This window comes from Sphaeramia orbicularis, chromosome 4 (assembly GCF_902148855.1).
Source record: "Sphaeramia orbicularis chromosome 4, fSphaOr1.1, whole genome shotgun sequence".
NCBI classification, from domain to species: domain Eukaryota; kingdom Metazoa; phylum Chordata; class Actinopteri; order Kurtiformes; family Apogonidae; genus Sphaeramia; species Sphaeramia orbicularis.
Window position 1 is genome coordinate 31,199,858 of NC_043960.1, and position 13,173 is coordinate 31,213,030.

Sequence of the window (13,173 nt, forward strand, 5' to 3'; positions counted from 1 at the left end):
TACATATAAGATTGTTTGAACTCACACATGGACACCTGTTTTCGAAAAGAGGTGCTTTCTCACAGAAGTGATCTCTTCCCGTACTCCCAGACATTCCATTCTAGCTCACATGAGATATTGTAACAATGAGAGAACATGATTTTTTTTTTTTATTAGTTTCATATAAGAGATGATGACAGGCTGTATTCTTTGTACACTCATGCAGACAGCTTTGCCTCTGTACGGCCTGTACCTTGAAGCTTCAATTAAAATACACAGAAAGATACTGATCGTCTAAAGACCATTTTTTTTATTTCTGATGACAAATGAACAGAGTTTTTTCCACAACATTACTTAGAGGTTTGGTGTTTTCTTTTTTTTTTTTCATTGATTAAGAAAAACCTGGAAGCATTTTTTGGACATCGAGGAATACCTTTATCAATGTTAAGACATTTTTATACCAAGTCATTATTAGTTCTAGAGCAGTACATCTCCTATCTTTCTGATAAACTTGGCCTTTGTTTAGAAACCTCAGTACCCTCAGAGTGAACTGGCTGGATGTTTGGTCATAATGAGGTGTGTTCATACAGTTAGTGCAGATTGTCTGATACAGCTCAGCAGCCTTTGTGTAGGAAGACTATCGTTACAGCATCTGATTAAACGGTCTGCTTACCTGGCGCAATGCAGAGGTTTTCACGAGATTTAATGTGGGTGGATGTAAGCTAAATTGCTTTGATTTGCTGATTGTGTAACAAACATTTTTGCAGAGGATCCAGTGGTGTCATCTCCTGATGTGGGCGACTTGTCTCCTGAGGGCCCTCTTCCTCCACTGATCCTCCTTCAGCAGCTGCTGTCTGCTGCCACTCAACCTTCACCCATCAAAGCCATTTTTGACAGACAAGAGATGGAGGTGAGTCCACAGGCCTTCTTTAACTGAGCAATGCCGGTCGTGATGTGAATAAATTAAGAATAACTGGTTGGTATTTGATATGACCTCATCTCTGTATTTTTTCCTCTGTATTTTTGTGTGTGTGTAGGCAGCAGCTCTGGCAGTGTGTCAGTACCTGGCTGTGGAATCCACACACCCGTCCTCCCCTCTTTTTGAAGAAAGCAGCTCCAGTGAGGCCACCACACCTGTCACCATCCAGCACATCAGACCACCCAAACAGAAGAAACAGAAAACCTCTCCTGTACCTCCCTTACCCATTGTGCTCCAGCTCATGGAGATGGGTTTCCCGCGGAAAAACATTGAATTTGCCCTGAAGTCATTGTCTGGAACTACAGGCAGTGCCTCTGGTGTACCAGGTATAATGTCATATGGCATAAAACCTGCTTGTTTCATTTTTATCCTTTCAAATAAATTGTTACTTTATCTAAAACTATGTAACTTTCACTGCTTGATGTTTGCCTGTATTTGTTACAGCAGGTGGGGATATTCTTTTGAGTGTATAACTGAATGTGTTCTTCAGGTGTCGAGGCTTTGGTGAGCTGGCTGCTGGACCACCCAGACATTCATGTCACTGAGCTGTCGGACGCTGATACCGTGTCTGATGAATACTCAGATGAAGAGGTGCTGGAGGAGCTGGAGGAGGCAGAGCCTACCTTCCCTGTGGTACACTGTTTACTCTTATTCTTTAGATATTTCACTTAATAATAGACCGTGTCACTGCTCCCTTGGTGTGACAAATTTTGTGTGGTGCAATAATTACTAACAACTCAATATCTAATATGGCTTGTCTGTTCTACTAGCCTCCAGGGGCAGTGGTGACTGAAAGCCAGACATTTAAGAAGAGGTCTGACTTTCAAAGCAATGATGATTATGCCGTCTACGTTAGAGAGAACATCCAGGTAAGAGCTGTAAAGGACTGAGACCACAGGGTGTGACTTACAGTGAATCTAACAGATCACTGACTTGTTTTGCAGGTTGGGATGATGGTGAAGTGTTGTAGAACGTATGAGGAAGTGTATGACGGAGATGTCGGTAAAGTGATTAAGCTGGACAGAGATGGACTTCATGACTTGAATGTACAGTGTGACTGGCAGCAGAAGGGAGGAACGTACTGGGTCCGCTACATCCACATCGAGCTGCTTGGTAAATACTCAACTTGTTATTGATATTGTGTCAGTAATCATAAACATTGCTTTTCAAGATTCAAGAATATTTATTGTCATTAGGTGCACATAACGACATTTTGCTTATAGGTAGCTCTCGACTAGATAAAAAACAAAACAAAAAAAGAAACACTCAAGAATGTGTACATCGATATAAAAACAGTAAAGAATATGTATATCAAGACTGTGTAGATCATATATAGAAAAGAAGTGAAAACACAGTATGTACAGTGCAGTAAAACAGTACTTGCAGTTTGAGGGCTTTCTCTTCATTCTTACCCTTTCTTATTAAAATTTTCCAGGATTCCCACCGCAAAGTTCTCCTTCGCACATAAAGATTGGGGACAAAGTGAGAGTAAAACCCACAGTCACCACACCAAAGTACAAGTGGGGTTCAGTAACCCACAGGAGTGTAGGAGTTGTAAAAGGTAAGCGCTTTTTTGAGATCTTTAAAAGAAGTGAGATTATAAAGACTCCCATTACCACCATCATCAAGAACCTAATCAAAGTGAATATTTTAAATAATAAAAAAATAATGTCAAAATTATTAGGTACTTTTGCAATATAATAAGCTTTGTCAAAATACTGACTTTGTGTCTCAAAACATTTAGTTACTTTCTTCAAACAATTTCTTCATTTTCTGAAAAATTATAATTAACATCCTAAAGTAGTAAATTAGTGTATCATTCTTTTGAGAAACTATATCATTATTATTTTTTTTTCCAGAATGTTTTTATTAAAATGTTCAACCATTTAGCACATTATCATACAGTTCTATGTTGACAGTAAAAGCATGCATTTAAAGCAAACACTGGACAAATAGTGCTTCTTAACCTGGATCTGTGATTTTCTTTACTAATGGAGTCAAATTATTTATTTTAGCTTTCAGTGCCAATGGAAAGGATGTGATTGTAGACTTCCCGCAGCAGTCTCACTGGACTGGCTTGTTGTCTGAGATGGAACTGGTGCCCAGTGTCCACCCTGGAGTCAGGTTGGGATATATGTCCAGAATTTCTGTGGCATCATCTTCAACTATTTTTACCCAACATGTATTTAAATTGCACACTCTGCTTGTGTTGTGTGCAGGTGTGATGGCTGCCAGATGTTCCCTATAAACGGCCCTAGGTTTAAATGCAGAAATTGCGATGATTTCGACTTCTGTGAAAACTGTTTCAAGACCCGCAAACATAACACCAGACATTCCTTCGGCAGAATCAATGAGCCTGGTTTGTAGCACACTCATTCAGGTAAACACAGTGTTTGTGTGTGCGATCATCTAAACTTGTTGTTCATCCTCTCTACAATTAGGTCAGTCTCCAGCGTTCTGCGGTCGCTCAGGAAAACAGCTTAAAAAGCACCACAGCAGCCAGCGTGGAATGCTGATCGATGATTGGTCTCGCGCTGTCAAGAGTCTCAATGTCTCATCATCAGTTAACCAGGCCTCACGCCTCATTGACTGCAGCGATCAGTGCTGGCAGTCGTCTGGTTCACAGGGAAAGGTAGGAGATTGAATTGTATACTCCTAACAGTTAGTATGATGGTCAAATTTGTTTCACTTTCCCCAAGTGTTAGGCACCGCTGACCTCCTTTGCCATCTTTTTGTTCTCTTTTCTGCAGCACTGGATTCGTCTTGAGCTTTTCCCAGATGTTCTTGTGCACAGGCTGAAGATGATTGTGGACCCTGCAGACAGCAGCTATATGCCCTCACTAGTGGTGGTGTCAGGTGAGTTTATGCTGTTTTTATTCCTTGTTGGGCTTAAAATTGTGAGCCGGCAATTATTGCTTGACATATAATTCTGTTTTCACCAGCATAAGTCACATTATTTAATGATTTGTATACAGGTGGAAGCTCTTTGAACAACTTGATTGAACTGAAGACAATCAACATCAATCCCACAGACACTACTGTGCTTCTCCTTAGTGACTGCACTGAGGTCAGCTGAAATGGACTTGATCATTGTTTGAGCAAAAACAGTGTTTCCGTAAATGTCAAGTTTTGTAATTTGCTTCATGCCTTTTCTTCAGTATCACAGATATATTGAGATCGCAATCAAGCAGTGCCGTAGCTCTGGTATAGACTGCAAGATTCACGGTCTTGGAATTGTGGGCCGTATAAGAGCAGAGGATGAAGACCTGGCCACAGTTCCTTTCCTGGCATCTGACAATGAAGAAGAAGATGATGATAAAACTGCCACTGGGAGGTAAAAAATTAATAAGCACAGGAATATGTGAGACATGTCTTGTTGTTTGTTTACCCATTTTTTTTAATCCAATAACCACTGTCTCATTCTGACTGTCTCTCTGTTTGGACAATAGTCTCACTCGGAAAAAGTCATCGGGATTGGAGTCTGCAGCCACCATCAGGACCAAAGTGTTCGTCTGGGGTCTGAATGACAAGGACCAGCTGGGAGGACTCAAGGGGTCTAAGGTGCTGTCTGTTCTAAAGTCAAATGAAATAAGAAGTAAAATTAAAGGATTATTTGTATTTAAATTAAAGATCACAGAGAAACACTTATGATAGTAACACTGTTATTTACAGTAATAGAAATTAGTATTAGAAATGAAAATAGCAGTCAACGAACCAGCTAAATGTAACAGAAAGAGGATGTATTATTTAATCCAGTTTAAAGTCTTTACATGATCTCCGTGGTACATTTTCTAATCAGTTTTGTTTGTGTTTTCAGATCAAGGTGCCTTCCTTCTCTGAAACTCTCTCTGCACTTAATGTAGTGCAAGTGGCTGGTGGTTCCAAAAGCCTCTTTGCAGGTGAGCAACATCTCCAGAGTTAATGTATTTAAGATACATGTACTGTATAGCATATGTATAACTAATTTTCTGTTGTTGCAGTAACTGTTGAGGGGAAGATTTACGCATGTGGGGAAGCCACAAATGGCAGGTTAGGTCTGGGCTTGTCTAGTGGGACCATCCCCATTCCCCGTCAGATCACTGCCCTCAGTAACTATGTGGTGAAGAAAGTCGCTGTGCATTCTGGAGGACGCCATGCGATGGCCTTGACTGTGGATGGGAAGGTCTTTTCTTGGGGTGAAGGAGACGATGGCAAACTGGGACACTTTAGCAGAATGTATGAATTTAAAAGATATCTATGTAAAGTTTTTAAGTTATTCCTGTTAAAATGCAGCTATCTTTAATTAATTATTTATTAATTATTTTCCTTCAGGAACTGTGACAAGCCTCGCCTAATTGAGGCCCTGAAGACAAAACGTATCCGTGACATTGCCTGTGGCAGCTCTCATAGTGCAGCCATTACCTCCAGTGGGGAGCTGTACAGCTGGGGTTTGGGGGAATATGGCCGCCTCGGACATGGTGACAACACTACTCAGCTTAGGCCTAAACTGGTAGGTCATTACTTCTTTCTTGATTACTTAATGAATGGATGTATGTATGGGTGTAGTTTTACCTTTATACATGGAGAACTACTAAACAGACATGGGGTCTTAATTTGCGGTTGTAAAAATTAAATTCCCCCTAAAATAAAGATTGACAGAGGACATAACTATTGAATTGGATTGATACTTTGATACCAAGTCCTAATATTGTAATTTTCAGTTGTTAAACCCAAGTCGGCTTTGCTGTCTTTGTCATCCAGGTGAAAGTGCTTCTGGGACATCGTGTTATCCAGGTGGCTTGTGGGAGCAGGGATGCTCAAACACTAGCTCTCACAGATGAAGGTATTTGTTTTGGTCCTACATGTAAAGTACATGACAAATACTGTTGATATAAAACATTTGTATTTAGCCTTCTTCAGGGATCTATATGCACTCAGATTTTTTTTTTTGCATTGTTTAGGGTTGGTGTTTTCCTGGGGTGATGGGGATTTTGGTAAGCTTGGCCGCGGAGGCAGTGAAGGCTGCAACATCCCACAGAACATAGAGAGACTCAATGGCCAGGGTGTCTGTCAGATTGAGTGTGGGGCTCAGTTTTCACTGGCTCTCACCAAATCTGGAGTGGTGTGGACATGGTAAGTGTGACAAATGATACGGTGAATTAAAATAGAGCAGTCATTTGGACCTTCTGAGACTTTCTGTGTGTAAACAGGGGCAAAGGCGACTATTTCCGATTGGGACATGGAACTGATGTCCATGTGCGGAAGCCCCAGATGGTGGAGGGCCTAAGAGGCAAAAAGATTGTCCATGTTGCCGTTGGAGCGTTGCACTGTCTGGCAGTCACAGACACAGGACAGGTTTGCACTGACCTTAATACACCAGAGCACTCATTTACCACTATTGTACTGCTCCAGATGTGCTTAGTTCTACATTAGTAAGAGCTCATGTGTTGGCACACTCTAGTTTCCCAGGAACCTCTGACTTTTATTCACCTTACTTCATCTTGAATTATGATTTCTCCCAAAACAAATTGCACATAGCTGAGTGATAGGACCAAAATCTAACACCCTGATATTGATAATTTTATATTCATGTTTTATATAAATTCTGTAAAATGACCAACGGGAAAGGCCTGAAATTTACTTATTACTCTGTTAAAGCTAATTATTTATATTATAGAAGATGAATAAAAACACTTTTCAGCTATTTCTCCTTTTTATAATTGATCTTTTTTTCCCCACATTAGTGTATATTAATGAGTGTATATTAATGTATATTAATGACAGTGCATATTAATGAACATCTACAGCATTTGCAGCTGTAAATATGCCAGATTGTAACAACAGTGCTAATTTCCATCTGTAGTCCTTAGGCAGGTGACAAGAATGACAATTGACAAAAGACAAAACATCATAAATACACACAAAACAACACTGTGAGGACAATCTGTTCTGTGTCCTGTTCACTCTCCTGCATTTTTATGTGTTTTCTTTATTGGTAGTTTATTGCCTTCGTCTGTGCCTTGTGGGACAAGCCACAGAGTCATCCTACCGACAAATTTCAATAAAAAGTGGGATTTGTAACACAATAAAATAAATGACACTCACACAAAAACATACAAATAAATACATCATTGGTGTCTGGAGTGTTGTAACAACAACTCTAGAAGAACAAGACAACCTGTGTGATATCTTTTTAATTATTCAGTTTTCTTGAATTATAGGCAAAAGATGTGGCTAAAATGGTGTGTGTTGCTGTTTCAGGTCTATGCGTGGGGTGACAATGACCACGGGCAGCAGGGGAATGGCACAACCACAGTTAACAGGAAGCCCACTCTGGTTCAGGGTCTGGAGGGGCAGAAAATCACTCGAGTGGCCTGTGGCTCCTCCCACAGTGTGGCATGGACCACGGTTGATGTGACCACACCTTCAGTTCATGAACCTGTCCTTTTTCAGACAGCAAGGGACTCCCTGGGAGCATCGTATCTGGGTAACTCTTTGCTTACAGCCTAAGAATACATAGTTTTTTTTGTTTTTTACCTAATAGAAGAGATGAATACTTTTATCTTTTGGAACTCCATTTATATGTTTTAATTCCCATAAAACACAGAGAAAACCATTTTACAAGTTGCAAAATCATTTACTTTTCCTCCCTGTAGATGGCAGACAAGACCATGGATACATCTTTGGGTCTGCATGTCTGCAGGTTTGGCTCTTAATAACAGTATCATTGACAAGGTGCCTCCTTGTTGGTGTTATTTTCTATAGGTGTGCAGTCAGACAGTGACTCTTCTGCAGTAAGCAATAAGATGAGTGGGCAGAACAGCGCAAAGCCTAATCGACCCTCGCTTGCCAAAATTCTCCTCAGTCTGGATGGAAACTTGGCCAAACAGCAGGCCCTGTCACATGTGCTGTCAGCTCTGCAGATCATGTATGCAAGGTACGTTGACCAGCAGGGTAAGATGCACATCAGGTAGGTACTCACATCTGTTTATGTGTAAAGTAGCTGCAAAGAATAAGTCAGCCAAATATTTGGGAAAACATTATAAAGATATAACACAAAAAAAATTGAAATTCATGCCAAACAGAGTGATCATTAATGTTCTAACCTTTGCCGGGTAGAGACCAAGGTTTCCATCAGCCAGTAATGACCTTCTTTTAGTTCTATAAAAACATGGTAACTTGAAAACTTGAGCTTAAAATGTCACTGCTCATTTTAGTCATGAAATGATAAATGAATCAGTAGCCACTCGTATCATTCTGAAGATAACAATAATCCAAAATTAACATTGGTCATATAAGCATCCTATTCTGAATTAAGTAATTTCCCAAACGGAGATTTGTCTTCTTAAAACATGTTTTTTGGGGGAAGGAATACAGCACATTCAGAACATGTGTCTTAGCCGGTGTTTGTACTACAGTTTGTCTCCTGATGACTTTAAACAGGAGGCTGTGTGTGTTGCAAAGTTCCTTCCTGGTATATTTTCTCCCCAAAAGTCCGCATTTCTGGGTGGAAGTAGAAACTGACCTACATTTTAACATTATGAAAGACTCAGATAGCAAGTGTTTTGGATTTGCACAACACAGACCTTTCTGTCCTTTTTCATTCCTTTTAGAAAGAGGTTGAAAAAATGAAAGAGGGAGGCTGCCTTTAGGGGACAAAAAACACTGTTTGTAACCAGGGTATGGATGACTGCATTTAACAAGAATATTAGTGAAATATTCTGTTTAATTGGTCATCTAAACAGCCTACTGGGGATGTTATAGCAGTGTCAGAATAAGAACCAAAAATGGAATATTAATGTGCATGTAAACATAATGACTGATGCCCGGTGCAAGTGAGTCGCTAAAGGCAATCACAATGTGGAGCATCGTTGGAATGTTTTAATTTAGGCACAAATATGTAACTGATTTTTCAGTCTTTTTGGTTTGTATCTGCTTCAGTAAATCTTAAGCTGAATCTTTGTATAACAAAACTGTCAGTTAACATGTCCCTTCAAATCAAACTCTCCTGTTCTTTGCCAACTCTGTTTTAAACTGATTGTTTTTCATTTTTTGCATTATTAGTCCTTTTTCATCATGCCTCAACTGTAGTGAGAACATAAGTGGATATGAACAGAGCAATGGCCAGTTGCAAATTCTTGGGCAGGGCCAAGCAGTTTGTAAAATAATCACTACAAACCAGGATCTTAAAAATAACTTCAAAGTGAATGCTAGATAAAATGTACACTGTTATTGAAATGCTGCTGTGTAGTTTCAGGTTTATCTGGTAAAAAAAAAAATCTTTCCAGACATCAGAATCCCTAGTGGAAACCCTAGTAGAGACTCAGCACTCACCATGTTGTATGTTTATCACCAGTTCAAATGCTAATTGCTGCATTAACAAACAGATGAGTGTCCCGCTGCACCATAAAACAGGAGGAGATAAGAGTGTGACCTCTAAATAATTTAATCTGCTGACTGGTACAGGTAAATGTCATTAGTGGGTATTACTGTTGACAGGACGTGTTGTGTGTTCCCCAGGGATGCAGTGGTTGGTGCTCTGATGCCAGCCAGCATGATTCTGCCAGCAGAATGTCCTTCCAGCTCACCCATTCCCCCATCAGACTCCTCTTCCTCATCCAGTGTGAGTGATGAAGAGGCTCCGCCCATCCCTCCTGAAGCTGAAGAGCGAGTCAGCCCTAATCCCTGGCAGGACAAGAAGACAGAGGTATGTAACGTAATATAGACAAAAACTATATGTATCACAGATCTGACTCAGAAACAGCTCTGTCTTAATTAATGTCAGTAACCTTTGTCCTCATTCCACTCTGTGTGGACCCAGTATGAAATACTGGACTGTGGAATGTAATTTTTACTCTCTTAATGACCAGGTGTCTAGATGCAGCCATCAGCAAAATATATTTGTGACCAAGTTGGAAACTCCAGATACTCTCACAGGGCTCTGATCATAATTAATTCTAACCACTTTTTCCACTTCTTTCTCCATTTTCCTACTGGCTAATATAATGTTCGCTGACTTCACAGGAAAACTGCAAACTTTTAACTGGAAATAAATAATTGTGCACCTCTAAAGCCTTTCTCATCTGAATTTAGGCACTAAAATAAATTCATAAAAAGCACTTAAAAAAGATATTGCATTATTTTTACTGTGTAAGTCATACAGTATTTATCCTCAACCCTACATTACAGCGGTAAAATTTCTTTCAGCAACTTTGCCTATGTTGTATATTTTATTGACTTGTGTCCATATATTACTTAGAATTTTCCAAGAATGTTCGAATTAAGAGTTTTGTCTCATTCAGTGACTTTTCCAGGGAAACTGGAGAAAAGACTGATAAGAGACTCATAAGTAAAATATACAGTCTCACAGGATTATTTCATTATGTATCAGTATTTTGGGCTCACTTTGTGTTTCTAATTATCTGCAGAATTGATTTATTGATATATTTCGCAGTCACTCAGACTGATGTGTAAACCACCATGTTAATGTATATAGTTGAGTATTACCTTTACTTTCCTTTAGATTAGTTCATCCATTTAATGTTAGTATTTAAAAGTATGTCATGTGCTACTTTTTAATTAAAATTAAATGGCATAATATGAATGAGTAATTACCTCATCTGTAAAAATTTTCACCAGCAGTGGTGGTAAGACCACCTCCTATGGTTCCACGTTATGTCAAGTCATCAGTGTACTTCTATTTGTATTGCTTTGATTGTTAGACCCTCAGTGACTGATGTTACATAATTGATCATCACACTTGACTCATTGATGCAAATTTATATTTCATGAGAACATGTGCACAGCTGTAAATAGTATTTATAGTTTTTTTTTTTTTTTTTTAATCGTCTTTATTTTTTATTTTGCTCTTTTTTGCTTGTGTGCTTTGTTGTACTCCACTCTTGCTGCTGTAAATTTGGAATTTCCTCGTGTGGGACTAATAAAGGAATATCTTGTCTTATCTTATGTCCCAAATACTAAGGCCATCACTGCAAATTTATTTGATATACTAGTTGCAAAAATAAATCCACAAAACTTGCGATAAAACCAATAAACATCACTTATTACTGTAATAATGAAAGATGGAAATGTGAAAATGTCTCATACAAGTTTCTTAATGGGTATTAATTAATGTCAGACAAATGTGCCAGTTTGAAGATGTTCAGCTGTACGAACATGATCCTGACTAGTGTTTGTGTGTGAGCAGGTTCCTTCTTCTGAGGATGCTGTAACCCCGTCATCAGCTGTGACTCCATCTGGCCCCTCTTCACGTCCTTTCATTCCTGTCACCGATGACCCCGGTGCAGCCAGCATCATTGCTGAGACCATGACTAAAACCAAAGAGGTTAGTCCCGTAAATGATAATAATAATGAACCATTCAGTGCTTTAGCATGTACCACACTGAGCCTTTTCCATGTTCTGTTTTCAGGACTCTGAGAGCCAGAACAAAGTGGTCGGTCCTGAGCCTCAGTACCTGGATGAGTTCACGAGTCTGCTTGTGCCCGATGACACACGAGTAATGGTGGACCTGCTCAAACTGGCAGTGTCATGTCGTTCAGGGGAGAAAGGCAAGGAGGTGCTGTCTGCTGTACTGTCCGGAATGGGTACAGCTTATCCACAGGTACTTACTTTGTTTTTGATTACATGTGCATCTATTGCTGCCTTTTAGGAACTCAGCTTTTAACATATGTCATCTTGTTCAGGTTGCGGACATGCTGCTGGAGTTGTGCGTCACCGAGTTAGAAGATGTCGCCACAGACTCACAGAGTGGTCGTTTGTCCTCCCAGCCAGTTGTTGTAGAGAGCAGCCATCCATACACAGATGACACATCCACTAGTGGCACTGTCAAGATCCCAGGTAAGCAGAGAAAATATGTAAATCCTGAACTTCCTCTTTGTATTTAGACTGAATTACAGCCCATTTTGACTATTTCTGTAACTAGAAGGTTTTATTTTGTCTTTGCAGGTGCTGAAGGTTTAAGGATAGAGTTTGATCGTCAGTGTTCCACTGAGAGACGCCACGACCCACTAACAATCATGGATGGAGCCAATAGGATTGTCTCCGTTAGATCAGGTAAGAAATGGAAGACCTTAAAGTTACAGCCCATCAAATACAAACCTTCAGAAGTGAATGTAAGGTTGTATGCACTTCAGGTCGGGAGTGGTCTGACTGGTCCAGTGAATTAAGAATCCCCGGAGATGAGCTCAAATGGAAATTCACCAGTGACGGCTCAGTAAACGGCTGGGGCTGGCGATTCACTGTGTATCCCATCATGCCTGCTGCTGGTGAGCTGCATTGAATTAATATGACAAAGTACAGAAACAAGATTTGTCTCCATATTGAAACTGAAAATACTCATATTCCATGTGACAGACAAATTTTTTGGTGTTGGTATCATTACAGTAAACACACCAAGTCTCTCTCTGATGTCTTTTTCAGGTCCCAAAGACTTACTGTCTGATCGCTGCATCTTGTCCTGCCCCTCCATGGACTTAGTTACCTGCCTCCTGGACTTCAGGCTCAACTTTGCCTCTAACAGGAGCATTGTTCCCCGTCTAGCAGCTTCTCTCGCAGCTTGTGCTCAGCTAAGTGCACTTGGTATGAAAATTAGACTTATCACAATAACACTTTATTAAAATTCTATTCATTTGAATATAGGTGATATATATTGTTCAGTTTGTATTTCTTAATGGTTTAACTATATTTTATGTCATCCAGCTGCTGGACACAGAATGTGGGCTCTACAGAGGTTACGAAAGCTCCTAACCACAGAATATGGTCAGTCCATCAACATCAACAGGCTGCTTGGTGACAGTGAAGGAGAGGCTCGTTCTGTGGTGAGTACAGCTGTATTATAACCAGCTTGCTTCACACAAATGTAACTCAAAAGAATCGGCATTTCATTGTCATTAGTGTCTTGTTCACGTGTTGTACAAGCAGATACATTTTTGTTTTTACATTCTTTCCATCCCTGTAGCTTCAGTTGTTATGCTTTTTGTAATAGTTTTGTTAGTAGTAGTTTGTAAAAATGGCAGAAACAGAGACATTCACGTTGCACAAAGGCTCCTCTTTGTACAGGTTTGGTTCACAAATTTAATAATCTGAATGCATTGAAATGTCTTAAATGCCATTTTTACAGATCTTTAAAACTGATTAGATTGTGAAGTTAATGTTTGTTTTAAAGTTACATTAAATGCATCCAGTAAACAACCTCAGAACATCATTTAGAACTATA

The 13,173-nt window shown here is 39.7% G+C and overlaps 1 protein-coding gene across 5 annotated transcripts in view; it reads left to right on the forward strand.

Annotated features, from left to right (window-relative positions):
- Window positions 1–13,173, forward strand: part of herc2 (HECT and RLD domain containing E3 ubiquitin protein ligase 2) — a 59,209-nt gene that overhangs the window by 27,427 nt on the left and 18,609 nt on the right. For all 5 annotated transcript variants that reach the window (XM_030132021.1, XM_030132024.1, XM_030132023.1 and 2 more), the window contains 29 exons: window positions 747–889; window positions 1,017–1,284; window positions 1,449–1,591; window positions 1,729–1,827; window positions 1,903–2,071; window positions 2,394–2,519; window positions 2,974–3,082; window positions 3,178–3,317; window positions 3,400–3,590; window positions 3,709–3,814; window positions 3,934–4,025; window positions 4,117–4,292; window positions 4,408–4,519; window positions 4,776–4,857; window positions 4,939–5,173; window positions 5,270–5,447; window positions 5,699–5,780; window positions 5,899–6,070; window positions 6,148–6,292; window positions 7,199–7,424; window positions 7,703–7,874; window positions 9,458–9,644; window positions 11,145–11,282; window positions 11,368–11,559; window positions 11,642–11,795; window positions 11,904–12,011; window positions 12,092–12,223; window positions 12,378–12,536; window positions 12,657–12,775. In XM_030132021.1, the coding sequence (XP_029987881.1) occupies window positions 747–889; window positions 1,017–1,284; window positions 1,449–1,591; window positions 1,729–1,827; window positions 1,903–2,071; window positions 2,394–2,519; window positions 2,974–3,082; window positions 3,178–3,317; window positions 3,400–3,590; window positions 3,709–3,814; window positions 3,934–4,025; window positions 4,117–4,292; window positions 4,408–4,519; window positions 4,776–4,857; window positions 4,939–5,173; window positions 5,270–5,447; window positions 5,699–5,780; window positions 5,899–6,070; window positions 6,148–6,292; window positions 7,199–7,424; window positions 7,703–7,874; window positions 9,458–9,644; window positions 11,145–11,282; window positions 11,368–11,559; window positions 11,642–11,795; window positions 11,904–12,011; window positions 12,092–12,223; window positions 12,378–12,536; window positions 12,657–12,775 (4,355 nt within the window). The remainder of the gene's footprint in view (window positions 1–746; window positions 890–1,016; window positions 1,285–1,448; window positions 1,592–1,728; window positions 1,828–1,902; window positions 2,072–2,393; window positions 2,520–2,973; window positions 3,083–3,177; window positions 3,318–3,399; window positions 3,591–3,708; window positions 3,815–3,933; window positions 4,026–4,116; window positions 4,293–4,407; window positions 4,520–4,775; window positions 4,858–4,938; window positions 5,174–5,269; window positions 5,448–5,698; window positions 5,781–5,898; window positions 6,071–6,147; window positions 6,293–7,198; window positions 7,425–7,702; window positions 7,875–9,457; window positions 9,645–11,144; window positions 11,283–11,367; window positions 11,560–11,641; window positions 11,796–11,903; window positions 12,012–12,091; window positions 12,224–12,377; window positions 12,537–12,656; window positions 12,776–13,173) is intronic.